Genomic DNA, 17,095 nt, shown 5'->3' with positions numbered 1-17,095 from the left:
ATATAGAAGGAGAGGCATGTCTGGGAGGCTCTGGTATTGATGGTGTAGCAAAATCCAGAGGGCTTGAAGCAGGCCAGTGACTTATTTCAATGTACATTTGCAAGTAAACCTGTTTGGACAAAAGATATAATGTGTGACATAGTATAGCACAACACATCTCACACACTGCATTTTTAAAAAGAATTTTAAATTTTTGTTTGATTTTTAATTTTTAATTTAAATTTAAAACTTTATTTTATTTTAATTTTTGAAGTTTTGGGAAGGGAGGTTGTTACCAAGGGATATATGGAAGGATTGAAAAATAAACTTGGGAGCATGATGATAAATTTAAAGAGATTCAAAAAAGGACATATATTTTGAAAAGGATAAAAGGAAACAAAAAAGTAAAAAATGAAAGCAGGGTATATTTTAACTAGTAGTTTCTAGGGATTAGGTCCACAAGAAGGAAGGTATAGTGATGTTGTTACACACAATGGAGGAAGATAGCCCAAGTGACAGCTTAAATAGGATTCTCACATAGGACTCAACTTGGCTTGGACTAGAAACATATATTTTATAGGTAATTTCTAATTACCAAGCTACTGGAAACCTAAAATCAAAGTCTGTATCAAAGCACATGTCCAAATGAAGCAACAAAATTAATTTTTCACTCTTATTAACTATTAATGATTCTTCTGTTATTGGCAATTCTTTTCAAATTTATTCTTTTGTATGGTCAAGTATGAAAACAAAGAAGCAAAACTATTCTGTACAATCTGCATGTAAATTAAGGCAATCGTTTGAATGTGATTTTCCTAAGAATCATTTCTTTCCTATTCTGTGCAGGACTGCACAAACATAAACGTAGGTGCATGCTGGGAAGAAACATATGTGATGAGTAGAGTTGACTTAACCTAAGCCATCATCTCAGAAGAAAAGTAACTTATCAGTGTTGCTCAATTTAGGAAGTGTCATAATTTCCTATGATTGCTGTGACAAAACATTTTTAAAAAGCAACTAATGGAAGACAGGTTACATTCCATGATATACTTGCAGTTACCAGTTAACTCCTGAGAAATATCAGGATTCAAACTGAAACAGGGCAGGAACCTTTATGCAAGAACTGAAGTAGAAACTGAGTAGGAGTTCTGTCTCTTGCCTTGTACCTCATATCTTTCATTTCTGACTAATAGCTCAAGGGTAGCACCATCCTGGAGATCTGGGCCCTACAAATTCCAAGGTTAATCAGGACAATATCCCTTAGACTTCTCTATACAATAGGTCCATCTGATGGAGGTATTTTCTCCATTAAACTCCCTTTTCTCACCAACTTCTTTTCTCAGCCACATTTGTTTTGCCTTAATAAAACATCAGGATCTAAAACACTAAACAAGATTGCACATGGGGGAACCCGTGGCTCCAGCTGAATATGTAGCAGAGGATGGCCTTATTTGGCATCACAAGGGAAGCTGCTTAGTCCTAAAGAAGCTTGGTGACCCAGGGTTAGGGAATGCTAGGGTGTTGAGGCCGGAGTGTGTAAGTGAGGGAGGGAGCACTGTTATAGGGGCAGGGGGAGGAGATACAGGATTGGTGGAGGTGAACTGTGAAGTGAGATAAGGTTTGAAATCTAAATAAATAAATAACCAATAAAAAATAAAACAATATGATCAGGGAAACGTATTCAAGTAAGTGGTTCTTTGGGACTTATAAATGCTGAGAGAGTATAGTACTTCAATGTCATGACAGAGGAGCATGGCTGCAGAAAGGAAGAAAAACTAAACAGCAAGCTGAGACCTGATGTCTCTTGTCTTGGGAAGCCAAAATGTAGCAGAGAAAGTGCATTGAAAATGGGCACCTGTATTTTGTAACTACAAATTCTGGGCAGTGCCATACTTCCACCAGGAGGGCCAAGGGACTTAAACCACCAGAAAGTTGTCACAAAGAGGGTATTGCCATGCCTGGAACTAGAATGGCATCCCATTCAAAACATCCCAACAGAACCCCCCATCCCCCTACCCCCACAAAAAATCAACAAACGACAGTCATTAATTCACTCACAGTGCTTGGCGGTATATCAGGTCTGAAACGTTGGTTTGGTTAAGTAGTTCTTCTATTCCTTGCAACATGTCTGAAATTTTGACAAGTTTTGGTAAAATGCAGAGAACTTAGAGTTTCCATTTCAGAAACTTCATTTCATGGGTTCCTATCTGTGGCAACTGTTATTTTCTTCATAGTTTTGGATTTCATTTTTAAATTTCAATTTTGTAAACTATGTAAAATGACAATCTTGTTTTGCCTTGTGTTATTACAGATGTCCATTATACAAATCATGATCGACAACTATAGTCAAATATTTGGAAATGACAGTATATTTTGTAAAGGTATTGACAAAAGACCTGAGGATTTAAAGACGTGTCCAGATTCAATAAATTCTTCTGGAAAATCACCTATTATGAACGAATTCCTAGGTGGCCGCAAGAGGAAAACATATGATAATAGTGAAAATTTTAAAATTTCATCCATTGCTCTGCAGGAGGAAGGTCCTACAGGTGAGCCAAGATTTATTTAGTCATCAAATGAATGGAAGGATGATATCATTCACTTATTTCATAAATTTGTAACTATCAGAGCAGTTTTGAGCACAAAATGATATTAGAGTATGGAAAAACTTTTTAACCAACACTTTAATTTAATTAAATTTGTGCATATGTATACACACACACACTTATGTACATATATATATATATGTATATATATATGTATATGTGTGTGTGTATATATATATATACATATATATATATATATATATATAGGTAAGTATGACAGACTCTTTATTTAGCCTCTGTAAGAATCCCACAATATTGCCTTTCTTCCCATGGTCTTTAAGTCATAGAGGATTTCTTTCATATGAAATTATTTTTTCTAAGATCATTTAGAAACAATGATTTAATTTATATATCCATTAGACATTCTGCATGTTTAAGCCCTGCACCACTGTCAACATGCTTTTTATTTTAATGCAAAAATGATGTTTAATTTTTTATGAGAGACAATCTTGCCAAATGCTTAGCATTGGCATAAATATTAAATTGCACAGGATCCACTACAAAACCTATGTGAAGAAAGATAAAGAGGCTAAAACGCACCTGATTAATATGGTAGTACCACTCAAATTCCTATACATTGATAACTCAAGTAATTATTTGTATAGAGTTAAGAAAATATACTGAAATATTACTCTTATCTGAAGTGAAGTGAATCTATCATCTGAGAATGTTTTTCTAACAATGACATTTTATGTTTCATTTAACAGGACAGGACACAAAAACTGCCACGTATAAGTGGTAGAGGATGACTGAAGACACTAAAAGGTCATTCTATTTTAATGTTCCCTTCTACCTTCCACTTAATCTTAGCAAACAAATTATTGCAACATACTTCTTCAGCATTTATGCCATATGTTACTCAATGTTTGCTATCATAATAAACGTTGCAATAAATAAAAGTGTTGTTATTGCGTACACTCCAATGTGCCTTGTTCATGATTGTCCATAGTCTTTGGGAAGTGGCATTTTTCTGTCTCTGCCTCTACAGCCCAGTTATAGTACTAGCTTACCCACCTCAGTTTACAAAGTGCAGCCAAAACTAATGACATTAAATATTCCCTCAGAGTTGTGCCTAGAATTCAGTGCCATACAAAGTTCTAAATAAAATTCCATTACCAATCAAACTTAATCATCACACATGATGAAGTTAGAGATGGAGCATGGTTTTTAGAATATACAAAATGACCTGAGAAGATCAGTTCTTATGCAACTGAGTACAGGCTTTACGACATGAATTTGGGTCATTGAAACATACTTTAAAAAACAAACAAAACTGGGTATTGTTGCACAAGCATCTCTAGACCAGAAGCTTCTACCTGGATGGAGATGGGAGTTGGAGACAGTAAATTAACAGAAGCTTATTGGCCAGATATTCCTGACGGGTTGTTCAGTAATGATCAAAAGAGACCTTGGAAAAAAAAAAAAAAAAAAAGATGAGAAAGACTAAATATATCGCCAGTGATGTGATCTACACATGTTTTACACACACACACACACACACACACACATATATATATATATACATGTACATACATTACATACACAGAAATATACAGAAGCATACGGCATATTTGTCTTATCCTTCTTCATAATCTGAGACCTCAACATGAAATATTCTTTATTCATTGTTTGTCTATGTGGAAATGTTCTGTAATACAATTTTGAGATATGGAAATCTTAGAGAACACCTCTAGTAATGTAATTGATAATTTCCATATCTACTGTTTCTTGGTCCATCCTCAACTCCCACTATTATAAGTTCAAAATGTTTTTATTTATTACTATAATTATTTTAAATGTTTTTTAATTTTTATTAGATATATTTCTTTTACTTACATTTCAAAGTTATTCCCTTTCCAGTTTCCGGACCATAAGCCCCATTCCCTCCCTCCCCCCTTCCTCCCTCCCTCCCCCATATGTGTATTCCCCCCCCATATGTATTCCCCTATACATTTTAAAAATTGAATTATAGCACTATAGACTGACTTTTCTCCCTTCAGTCACTGCAATCTCAAACTCATTTCAATATTGTTTTACATATGTGTTTATTCACATATATTTGTATCTTAAAAATATGGATACAACTTGAGTCCATTTGCTTGTGTTTGTGAATATAGTTTCCAGGATGTACATTGTGTATTATACAATCCATTTTCAGGTCATTTCTGTAAAAATTAATCTTCTGACAGTCACCTTTAGCTGCCTATAACTTTTGACACATGAATTTTTTCCACTATCTTAATAGTGCATTGATATTGCTAACATTGTGTTTTTGCACCCATTTTTTATGAAAGGAAATTTGAAAACAGACTTTCAAGTATGCTGGCTCTTAAAGTCTTTGTAATCCCTCTTCTACAATGTTCCCTGAGCTGTAGAGATTTTCGCTATAATGTACATGTACTCACAGGTGATGGGTTTTCCACAAAGCACTTTGTATCCAGTTTTTGTTTTCTGTAATGGTTTCCATTTTCTGTATAAAGAGGCTTCTTTGATGAGAGATGATGGTCCCAGTATTGGTAAATATAATATTAATATTTAGAATGCTGTAAGAATCGTGGCTGATTTAGTAAATTAATGTGATAAATTTTAAGGTTTATGACATCACTAGTTCCATAAATCTGACTAGATTTCTTGCACTAGCCATGATTTCATTCATTTCGAGAGAAATTCTTCCAATTGTTAAAGTATTTCATGTGACCTTTTTCCAAAATATAGATGCTTTAGGTAGCACTTGGATTTCTGTCGAAGTTGGGGGCTTAAGTGCCTGTTCCCAAATAAATCTTACAGGGATGTCTCAGCAGTCACCTGATTGTAGCTGGATAAGTCTTAGAAGCCTCCAGCTTTAAGTCAAGGTTCTAAGGTAGATAAAACAGTAGGCTGGTTGACATGTTAGGGAAGCAATTGATAGTTGTACTCACCTGTAACGCATATGAAATGTGACAACAACCAGTATGGCAAGATATCAGAATAGGTGCAATAAGTGACACTAACAGCTCAGTTGTAAACAACTGCCCTTTGATTAGACTTAAATGTATTTTCTTTACCACAGAATTGAACATAATTCTGGGTCTTCATTTGGTTTCTCAGAAACCTAAGTACCCCTTTAAAATTCAACGTATTATGTCATATTATTTCTCTCTAGGATTGTCAGTGCAGGTCCTTTGACTTGTCCAAGTCACTCATTTTCACTCCTCTGACAGGATAAATTCCTTTTCCTAGTATAATATAAAATAAAATAAATATAAATATTTAATTCTTTCTTTTTTGACTACTTTAGTTTTCTTCTTTCCACATCTGCAATTAGCCTTAATTGACTATAGTCTGAAACATTAAAAGTTGATGTTTATAGTATAAGAGAATGCTTACCATACTGAGTTAAATGAAGAATATTTAGCAGTCAGTGCCTTATTTCTGCAAGGATGACAATCATTCTATCACCTAGAATTTCTTACAGTGTGTGCTGCCCATTATCTAGTTACTTATCAACTATTATGGAACCAATGACTTGCTGTGCTCATCTTTGGTCATACTCAATGGACTCTTGTTTTCTACCACATTTATAAACAAGTAGGAAAATATTAGAATTGAATGAAGACAGTGGGGCACACATTAGAAATGAAGAAGTCAAAGTTTCTCTTTTTGAAGATTATATGACAGTAAAAATAAGTGAGCCTAAATATTCCATAAAAACACTCATATATCTTATAAACTCAGCAAGTTGCAACATACAAATTAACTCATAAAGTGTGTATTCCTTCTTTATTTTAAATCAGAAACTTACTAAATAGTAAATCAGTGAAACACCATCATTCATAGTAACCTTAAAATGTATTAAGTGTCTTGGGGAACTTCTAACCAAGAAGTAAAAGACTTTTATGATTAAAAAAACAAAAACCAAAAACAGCAGAACAAAACCTGAAAAAAATACAACCCAAAACAACAAAAAAATCTTATAAATCAAAGGGTATCAGATAATGGAAAGATTCCCCTGTGCTCGTGGATCAGTAAGTTTTATATACTAAAAACTTAGACTGTCCTATAATGCTATTTTGATTCTATCCTTTTAAAGCTCTATAAAATTTATTATACTTTTGATGTTATTAGGAGAAATACTATTATAGAAGTGATTTTTTTACCTTCTTTCCTCCCAGTCTTCTGCCATGTTCCCTTGACCTCACTTATAATGTCTCCCCAACATGACTTCCAAAACTTTAACTGAACAAGGACAACACCAATGAACATGAAAAACTAAATGAGACTTGAAACCTACACAAAGAAATATGGGTAATTGCATCCTAAACACGAGTATGCAATTCTATCTAAAACAAGTGTACTTTTTGCATGCAGAAGAAAGATGAAACCTGTTTTCTTATCCAAGCTGATAACCTGTATATTATTGCTGAGACAGTTAATGCTTAGCATTATTGATGAGTATTATGGGTCTTTTTTATTTTGTTGTTGTCATATACTTTTTCCCTCATTTGATGAATAACTACAGGGTTATTCATCATTTCTGTCCTCGAGTATATACCTTGTTTTCAGACTGTTGTTTCCCTTTTTTAGACCAAGATTGCTGAAGAGACATGGCTTACTGGTGATTATACTATGTAAAGTTTCTCCTTTTTTGTTGGTATGAATGATACTTTTGCTCATTAATAAATTCTAGCCTAGTATCTGTATTCTTTGACATGTTTTTTTTTTATTAACTTGAGTATTTCTTATATACATTTCGAGTGTTATTCCCTTTCCCAGTTTCCGGGCAAACATCCCCCTAATCCCTCCCCCTCTCCTTCTTTATGGGTGTTCCCCTCCCCATCTTCCCCCCATTGCCGCCCTCCCCCCAACAGTCTAGTTCACTGGGGGTTCAGTCTTAGCAGGACCCAGGGCTACCCCTTCCACTGGTGCTCTTACTAGGATATTCATTGCTACCTATGAGGTCAGAGTCCAGAGTCAGTCCATGTATAGTCTTTAGGTAGTGGCTTAGTCCCTGGAAGTTCTGGTTGCTTGGCATTGTTGTACATATGGGGTCTCAAGCCCCTTCAAGCTCTTCCAGTTCTTTCTCTGATTCCTTCAACGGGGGTCCTATTCTCAGTTCAGTGGTTTGGTGCTAAAAGGTGATCCAGGCCCACCTATATTTTAGAATATCCATTGAAAATTCTGGTGTTAGTCTAATGTGATCAGCTTTATGTGTGACTCGGTCTTTTTCCTTCATAATTTTTATATTTTTATTTCTCTGTTCAGTTAGTCTTTGATTATTATGTGTCTACTTGATGTTTTCTATGATTCTAGTACTTTAACAGGTAGCTCTTTCTGATTTGGGGGAAATTGTTCTCAGACAAATCACGTAGAAATAGTTATTGTAGCTGTTTTTATTCTCATGCTTATTGTACTGTCCTGAACTTATGAATTAGGGACCCTGCCTCAGTTGGTTCTGATTGGTAAATAAAGATATTGATAGCCAGTATCTAGGCAGGGCAGACAGAGGCAGGAATTTCAGGATGCTTGGACAAAGGACCAGAGAGGAAGAAGGCATGGAGATTCACCAGGACAGAAGCAGAGGAGAGTGGTTCAGAACAGAGAAGCAGCTGACAAATAAGAGCCTGAGAAAAAGCAGACCCAGGAGACTTGCCCAATGGCAACAAAGATGGGTAGAGATTTTAGCAAGTAATAATGTGGGAATGTCAGAGGGGGATAGTTTAGCCACATGGAGGTTAGGAAGTGGCCTTGCTATTGAGCTGTTAAAGGCATATGAAACTATAAAGCCTGTATGTATGTGGCCTTCAGTTGCAAATATAAAGCACTGGGGTCAGTGAGAGGAATGGGCCTCAGCCCCTCAGCTGCTGGGATCATTTGAGTAGGATTCACTGGTTCAGCAACAGATGATATTCGATGTGTAAGTGAGAACTCGCCCTTAAAAATTAATCGGAGATTCTCGAATGTAAAATATCACCTGTGCCTTAACATTAAGAGATGGGAAGAATTGGATTCTTAGCAGAGCTGCATGATTTTTGCCCTAGCTGTATGGGTTATGGACTAGGACCATGTGCTAGCTTGGCATGAATAATTCTGGGATTTATGCCTTAAGCCTAGGACACACCCAGGTCGACCCAGAGATATGAGCAGTGGGCTAGTGATTCAACCACTCTCTCAGGTTCTGCAAAAGCTTATGCTGTGAATGCTTAAAGTTCCTGCTGTGAGAAGGTAGGACACTGAGAACAAGTCTAAATAAAATACAGAAATGAAGAAATTGATGAGAATTTAAGAAGTTTATCCTATGGCAAGCACTTGGATTCTTTGACCATGCATCCCACAGGAATTCTAGGCTTGTTTACCCTGGCATATGATGCTGTCAGCCTGAGAATACAGTAAATAGAAGGTATTTTATTGAAGTTAAATAAGAAATAAAATTAGTTCAATTCATATAAAGAGAATGGTGATATAATATATATACCCACAATTTACTAATCCCCAAAGGAGAGATGAATGAAAATTACTTGTTTTTATGTATGGATAAATAAATATTCAGGCCTTTGATCTCTAAATAAGGTGCCAGGGATGGGGGGGATCAACATCAGGAAATTTGGAGGACTGCTTTCTCAACAGATAATAATATTTGTTTAGGATTGCTTTAAATTGTTTCAATTTCCAAAACGCAGATGGGTACAAGTTTGGTGATTATGGTATTACAAACACACTATGAGAGAGGTCAAAGTATAGCAGGCCTAAAAAACAAGGCTGCTAATGTAAATCAATCTATACTTTTGATGATTTTGGGTTGCTGGGCCAAGGACATGCTATTTTGAGAAAGATGCTCTGTATTTGTGTTAACAGAAAAGAAAAGGTTTTGGATTTCTCCTAAAGAGAGATTGATTAGTAAGATATTGGAAGACACCCCTAAAGTTTTTTACTACAAAAAGGAAAGAACAATTCAAGAAGACCAAACAGGACATGTAAAATAATTTGCTGATTCCTTCACATGGGAGCAGCCATAAAACTGGCTTAGACATAAAAAAAATGTTTCTAGCCAAAACTTCAGCTCAAACTACCCAGTAAATCTTACTGGTTACAGAACCCTGAAGATTCATCATGCCATCTTTCACACGGCATGTGTAAAGATCTATTACATTTGGTTATTGGTCAAATTAACTCATAACAAGACAATTGTCTTTAATTTGCTCAAACAGGGTTCAAAATTCCTACTTAACTGATCAGTGCACTTTACACAATCCATATGAATATCTTTATATAACTAATATTTTGGTTGTAAGATTCTTATATTGCAGAAAGAAAGCACCAAGTTGATGTTCTGTCAAGATACATCCTTAGGGATCCTGAAAAGACCTACTCTTGCAGCTCCCAGACTGACTCTGCCTCCTGATGCTGTTTCTAGAGACTTGCTTTCAGAACAGCTTCAGGAATAGCTGCTGATTCCTGATGAACTTAGTTCAGCCAGGCTTTCAGACAGATTTAGTCAGAACTTCATTCAAACCCTGGATTTATTTTTTTTGCATACACATACTAGAAAACAAATACACACACACACACACACACACACACATATATATATATATATATATATATATATATATATATATATATATATATATATATATATACACTTGTATTTCAAATACTATCTCCCTTCCAAATTTCATCTCTGCAAAAGACCCTATCCTCTCCCTCCACCCTGAATCTGAGAGAGCTCCCCAACCCATCCACACACTCCTGTCTCACCACATTTAGCTCTGCCAATACAGGGTAAATTCATAATTTTTGCTTCACACTGTATCTATTGGATGGTTCTAGGCCAGAAAACTAAAAAAAGATGCTCCAACTTTATGAAAAATACAGGAGACTGTCTAGGCAGCCACCTGTCTCTACAGATTATATAAGTTTTGGAAGCTACACACTTGTGCTACTTATATATTCAGGAAATATTTAATTAATTCTCAGATCTCTGAGAGGGTTAAAGACTAGTTATAGTTTCATAATACAACTTAAGGTCTTAAGCATTAAGGAAGATGTTCTAGATTTGATAGGATGGTTTTCAGATGGTAATGCAAGTTAAAATCAAAATATAAATTGCGTAGAGAATTAAAAACTTTTTTATTGGATACTTTTTATTTACATTTCAAATGTTATTCCCTTTCCCAGTTTCCCATTCATAAGCCCCCTATCCCCTTCCGCTGCCCTGTCTTCTATAAAGGTGCCCCCCCACAAAAACACCACCTTGCTGCCTCCCCAACATGACATTCCACTTCACTGGAAGGTCTAGCCTTGGCAGGACCAAGGGCTTCTCTTCCCATTGGTACCAAACAAGGTCATGCTCTGCTACATATGCAGCTGGAGCCACAGGTCTGTCCATGTGCAGTCTTAAGGTAGGGGTTTAGTCCCAGGTAACTCTGGTTGGTGACTACTGTTGTTCTTACTGGGTTTCAAGCCACTTCACCTCCTTCAATCCTTTCTCTATCTTCTCCAATGGGGACCCTGTTCTCAGTTCAATGGTTGGCTGCAAACATCAGCCTTTATATTTGTCATGATCTGGAAGAGCCTCTCAGGAGACAGATTTATCAGGCTCCTGTCAGCATGCACTTCTTGGCATCAGCAATATTGTCTGGGTTTAGTGGCTGTATGTGGGCTGGATCCCCAGGTGGTACAGGCTCAGAATGGCTATTCCTTCAGTCTCTGCTCTAAACTTTATGCCCGTATCACGTCTTTTGAATATTTTGTTACCCCTTTTAAGACGGATCATCCTCACTTGGTTCATCCTTCTTCTTGAACTAAAAGTGGTATGTGAATTATATGTTGTGTAATTCAAGCTTTTCGGTTAATATGCACTCAACAGTAAGTGCATAACTTGTGTGTGGGTATGTGAGTGTGTGTGTGGGGGGGTGTTTTGTTTTTGTTTTGATTGGTTTACCTCATTTTGGATGGTATTTTATAGTTTCATTCATTTGCCTATGAATTTCATGAAGTCATTGTTTTTGATTGCTGAGTAGTACACCATTATGTAGATGTACCACATTCTTTGTATCCATTCCTGTGGTGAAAGGCATCTGGGTTCTTTCCAGCTTCTGGCTATCATGAATAAGGCTGCTATGAACATAGTGGAGCATGTGTCCCAGTTATATGTTGGAGCATCATTTGGACTTAGCTTTACCCAGGAGTGGTAAAGTTAAGTCCTCAGGGAGTACAATGTCTAATTTTCTGAGGAACCCCAAGACTAATTTACAGGATATTGTACCTTATTTCAACCCCACCAACAATAGGGGAGTGTTACTCTTTCTCCACATCCTGGCCAGCATCTGTTGTCAACTGAGTTTTTGTTCTTAGGCATTCTGACTGGTGTGAGGTGGAATATCAGGGTTGTTTTGATTTGCATTACCCTGATGACTAATGATGTTGAACATTTCTTAGTTATTTCTCAGCCATTCGATATTCTTCAGCTGAAAATTATTTGTTTAGATCTGTACCCCGTTTTTAATAGGGTTATTTGACTCTCTGGAGTATAACTTCTTGAGTTCTTTGGATATGTTGAATATTAGCCCTCTATCAGATAAAGGATGGTAAAGATCTTTTCCCAAGATGTTAGTTGCCATTTTGTCGTAATGACAGTGTTTTTTGCCTTACGGAAGCTTTGCAATTTTACAAGGTCCAACTGGTCAACTCTTCACCTTAGAGCATAAGCCATTGGTTTGGTGTTCTGTTTGGGAAATTTTCCCTAGTTTCCATGTGTTCAAGGCTTTTCCCCACTTTTTCTTCTATTGCTGTGAGTATATCTGGTTTTGTTGTTGTTGTTGTTTTTTTTTTTTTTGTGGAGGTCCTAAATCCACTTGGACTTCAGCTTTGTACAGGGTGATAAGAATGAATGGATTTGCATTATTTTACATGCTGACATCTAGCTGAACCAAACCACTGTTCTACTTGCCTGTCTCTGTACAAATGCCATATACTTTTTATCACTATTGCTGGATAATACAGCTTGAGGTCAGGGATGTTGATTCCCTCAGAAGTTCTTTTATTGTTAAGAATAGTTTTCACTTCCTGAGTGTTTTGTTATTCTAAATTAACTTGCATATTTCTCTTTCTAACTGTATGAAGAATTCAGTTGGAATTTTCTTGGGGGTTGCATTGAATCTGTAGATTGCTTTTGACAAATGGCCATTTTTACTATATTAATCCTGCCAATCCATGAACATGAAAGGTCTTTCCATCTTCTGAGATCTTCTTCTTTTAGAGACATGAAGTTAATTTCCTACAGAGCTTTCACTTGCCTGGTTAGAGTTACACAGAGGTATTTTATGTTATTTGTGATTATTGTGAAGGGTGTCATTTCCCTAATTTCTTTCTCGGTCTGTTTATTCATGAAAGGTTACTGATGTGTTTGAGTTAATTTTATATCCAGGACTTTGCTGAAGTTGTTTATCAGGTTTACTAGTTTCTGGTGGAACTTTTGGAGTCACTTACGTATACTATCGTATCATCTGCAAATGGTGATATATTGACTTCTTCCTTTCTTATTTGTATCCCTTTGACCTCCATTTGTTGTCTGATTGGTCAGACTGGGATGTCGAGTACTATATTGAATAAGTAGGGAGAGAATGGGCAGCCTTGTCTAGTCTCTGATTTTAGAGAGAGAGCTTCAAGTTTCTCTTCATTTAGTTTGATTTTTGGCTACTGGTTTGCTGTACATTGCCTTTACTATGGTTAAGTATGGGCCTTGAATTCTTATCTTTGTAAGACTTTGAACATGAAGGGGTTTTATTTTGTCAAATGCTTTCTCAGCATCTAATGAGATGATCATGTCATTTTTTTTTCTTTGAGTTTGATTATCTGGTGGATTATGTTGATGGATTTCCATATATTGAACCACCCTTGCATCCCTGGGATGAAATCTTCTTGATCATGGTGGATGATTACCTGGATAAGTTTGCAAAAATTTTATTGAGTATTTTTTGTCGATATTCATAAGGGAAATTGGTCTGAAGTTCTCTTTCTTTATTGGGTCTTTGCGTGGTTTAGGTATAAGCATAACTGTGGCTTCATCGAAGGAATTGGGGAGTGTTCCTCTGTTTGTATTTTGTGGAATATTTTGGACAATGTTGGTATTAGGTCTTCTAGGAAGTTCTGATAGAATTTTCCACTAAAATCATCTGGTCCTGGGCTTTTTTTCCATTGGGAGTCTTTTAATAATTGTTTCTATTTTTTAGGATTTATGGGACTGTTTAGATGTTTTATCTGATCCTGATTTAACTTTGGTAACAGGTATCTGTATAGAAAATTGTCCATTTGACCCAGATTTTCCAGTTTTCTTGAATATAAACTTCTGTAGTAGGGTATGATGATGTTTTGAATTTCTGCAGATTCTGTTGTTATGTTTCCCTCTCATTTCAGATTTTGTTAATTTGGATACTTTCTCTGTGTCCTTTTGTTATTCAGACTCAGGGTTTATCTACCACGTTGATTTTCTGTAAGATCCAGCACCTGGTTTCATTAATTCGTTGTAGAGTTCTTTTTGTTTCTACTTTGTTGATTTCAGCCCTAAGTTTGATTATTTCCTGCCTTCTACTCCTCTTGGGTGTATTTGCTTCTTTTTGTTCTTGAGCTTTTAGATTTGTTATCAAACTGCTAATGTATGCTCTCTCTATCTCTTCTCTTTGGATACTCTCAGAGCTATGAGTTTTCCTCTTAGCTCTGCTTTCATTGTGTCCCATAAGTTTGAGTTTGTTGTGCCTTACTTTTCATTAAATTCTAAAACATTTTTAATTTCTTTCTTTATTTCTCCTTCTACCAAGTTATCACTGAGGAGAGTATTGTTCAACATCCATGTATATGTGGGCTTTCTGTCATTTTTGTTGTTATTGAAGTCCAGCCTTAGGTCATGGTGGTCTGAGAAAATGCATGGGATTATTTCATTCTCATTTATCTGTTGAGGCCTGTTTTATGACCAATTATATGGTCAGTTTTGGAGAATGTGCCATGAGGTGCTGAGAAGGTATATTCTTTTGTTCTAGGATGAAATATTTTATAGATATTTGTTAAATCCATTTGGTTCAAAATCTGTTGTTTTTCTGTGTCTCTGTTTGGTTTCCCATTCCATGATCTGGCCATTGCTGACGGTTGGTTGTTGAAGTCTCCCACTACTATCTCGTTAGCTTTGAGCTTTAGTAAGGTTTCCTTTATAAATGTAGCTGCCCTTGCATTTAGAGTATGGATATTAAGGATAGAGAGTTCATCTTGGTGGATTTTTTCCTTTGATGAATATGAAGTGTCCTTCCTTATCTTTTTTGATAACTTTTGGTTGAATTAGATATTAGAATGGCTACTCCAGCATGTTTCTTCAGACCATTTGCTTGGGAAATTGTTCTCCAGCCTTTTATTCCAAGGTAGTGTCTGTCTTTGTCACTGAGCTGTGTTTCCTGTATGCAACAAAATTCTGGTTCCTCTTTATGTATCCAGTCTCTTAGTCTATGACTCTTTCATTGAGACATTGATAGAACACAACTCATCCAATCGTCTTATCATCACTATCATATTTAGCAATATAGAACTTCTAAGTTAACACACTGGGCTTTTGATATGAACTACTTCATACCTAGATAGACAAGAGAGTATCATTAAGCTTTGATATGAATACATGGGAAACAAAACAAGGGACACATTCTATTATGATGTTAGAATTTAAAGTTGCAGTCTCTGAGGTCTACAAATCTACAGTATCATTACAACCTCAAATTAGCTAATAAATATTCTAACTATGAGATAATAGAACCATTTCAAGCTCAGGTTTCCAAGGTATAAAAAATATTTCACCAAAGTGAATTTACATTAAACAGATGTGTTCTAAATTCTTTCCCAACATTTTTATTAGAAAAATGATTGATTTTTATGTAAAGTTATTTTCAAATTAAAAACTACTGTACTTTGGTTCAGCTTTTGAAATATGTGAAAAGTATCTACAGTGTTTTAATACAGACAGAAGGAAAATTCTTCACTTTGAAGTGAGCAAATTTATTCCTTTCAGGGTATTTGAGTATTTGAATTTTTGAGTAATAATTTCAATTAGTTCTTCATGAGATACATCATAAATATTCCTTACAAATGACTTCAATGCATTGCAATGATTCTCATAGACTATATGTTGAAATATGGAATTAACATTTTTAAAGATTTTGACATTTCAAAGAGATTGAATATTTACAATATTTCATAAGTAATGACTGTTTCATGTGAAGTCTAACTCTGAAAGGTTTTACATTATTTCACAACTCTTTAATATAGTAAAGCCTTGATTCTATTTTTTTTTCAGTGAGTTAGTAGAACTCAAAATAAGACAAAAAGTGGGACATAGTTATTAATACAGAATAGTTAATATCCATATATTCATTGCTGGTTTCTTACTTAGAAAAACCATGTCATTATACTAACAAAACTGAAAAATACAAAAAGCCATCTGAAAGAGATAAACATATGCTTTCAGTAAAATATATCTAAAGAACTATGTTCAATTATTTCTTCAAATGTCTACTAAGCAAATGATTAATTATGAAAATAATTTTTCTTTTCCTGCAAATATTTTGCATATCTGAATCAATATGTCAAATATCCTGCCATTTCTAGTTTTTAATGTTATGGTATGAATAACTAACTACTTCACATATATACAAAATTTATATCAAGAAATTTTATCTGTATCAGAAAAGTAACAATGAGACCGAGTGCCATGAGTACAAAAGGAAATTGTGTCTATACAATACAATTGGCATGTTATAGCAAGATTCTGTGTGTATGTTTGTGATGATCATCATAAGTATACAAAAGAATACATATTATCACATATCTGTGTGTGAAAATGCATTTCTTAAAAATCAAATTAATGCTTTCATTAAAAATTTGGCCCTGAGAACATACATGTAAGCAGCACTTTACAGACTAAATAGGTTATATTTATGGTCTATATCTATATAACTGTTATATGCATGCAATCATGAAAATAGGTCATAAATTTGAAAGCGTACAAGAACTGAGTTTACACAGGATGAAACATCTCTCTTAGTTTATTCAATAATGGTCAAATTGCAGTTAGTAAACATAAAGCAAGAGTCTCTGCCAATACAACCTATATCACATGACCAAGGTACTCATCCCCACTTGTAAGAGACTGGAAGAATTAATCTCTGGTAGGATCTCCTGAGAATAACTCATATCTGTTCTATTCTTGGGAAAAAATCCATGAACAAGTAAGTTCTTGTCATGGTACACATCAGCAAAATTCAAGTTGAGTACATTCAAACATTGAGGTCATACTCATAAAGTCTGTGAGAAGCATCATTTCCAAGATAATCGAAGGAAGCAGCCACTAAAGAGACGCAAAGACAAGGGAAATGGAAAATCCCTCAAAGAAAATAGCTTGAAAGAAAACTAATAACATGGCTCATATAAAAGTGTTGTGATTTTTATATAACTATAATTAATGCCTTAATAAAATGTTACAATTAGGATTTAAAAAA

At 35.2% G+C, this 17,095-nt stretch overlaps 1 protein-coding gene across 1 annotated transcript in view; it reads left to right on the top strand.

Moving 5' to 3' along the window:
- LOC116895589 overlaps positions 1 to 3,479 on the top strand; it is a 55,961-nt gene extending 52,482 nt beyond the window's left edge. Inside the window, exons 26-27 of the mRNA XM_032896816.1 lie at positions 2,291 to 2,528; positions 3,293 to 3,479. Coding sequence (XP_032752707.1) covers positions 2,291 to 2,528; positions 3,293 to 3,327 — 273 coding nt within the window. The 3' untranslated portion in view covers positions 3,328 to 3,479. The remainder of the gene's footprint in view (positions 1 to 2,290; positions 2,529 to 3,292) is intronic.
- Positions 3,480 to 17,095: the final 13,616 nt, after the last annotated feature.

The sequence above is a fragment of the Rattus rattus genome, chromosome 3, assembly GCF_011064425.1.
Source record: "Rattus rattus isolate New Zealand chromosome 3, Rrattus_CSIRO_v1, whole genome shotgun sequence".
NCBI lineage: Eukaryota > Metazoa > Chordata > Mammalia > Rodentia > Muridae > Rattus > Rattus rattus.
Note: the sequence above shows the minus strand (reverse complement) of the source record. Positions and strands in the feature narration are given on the sequence as shown.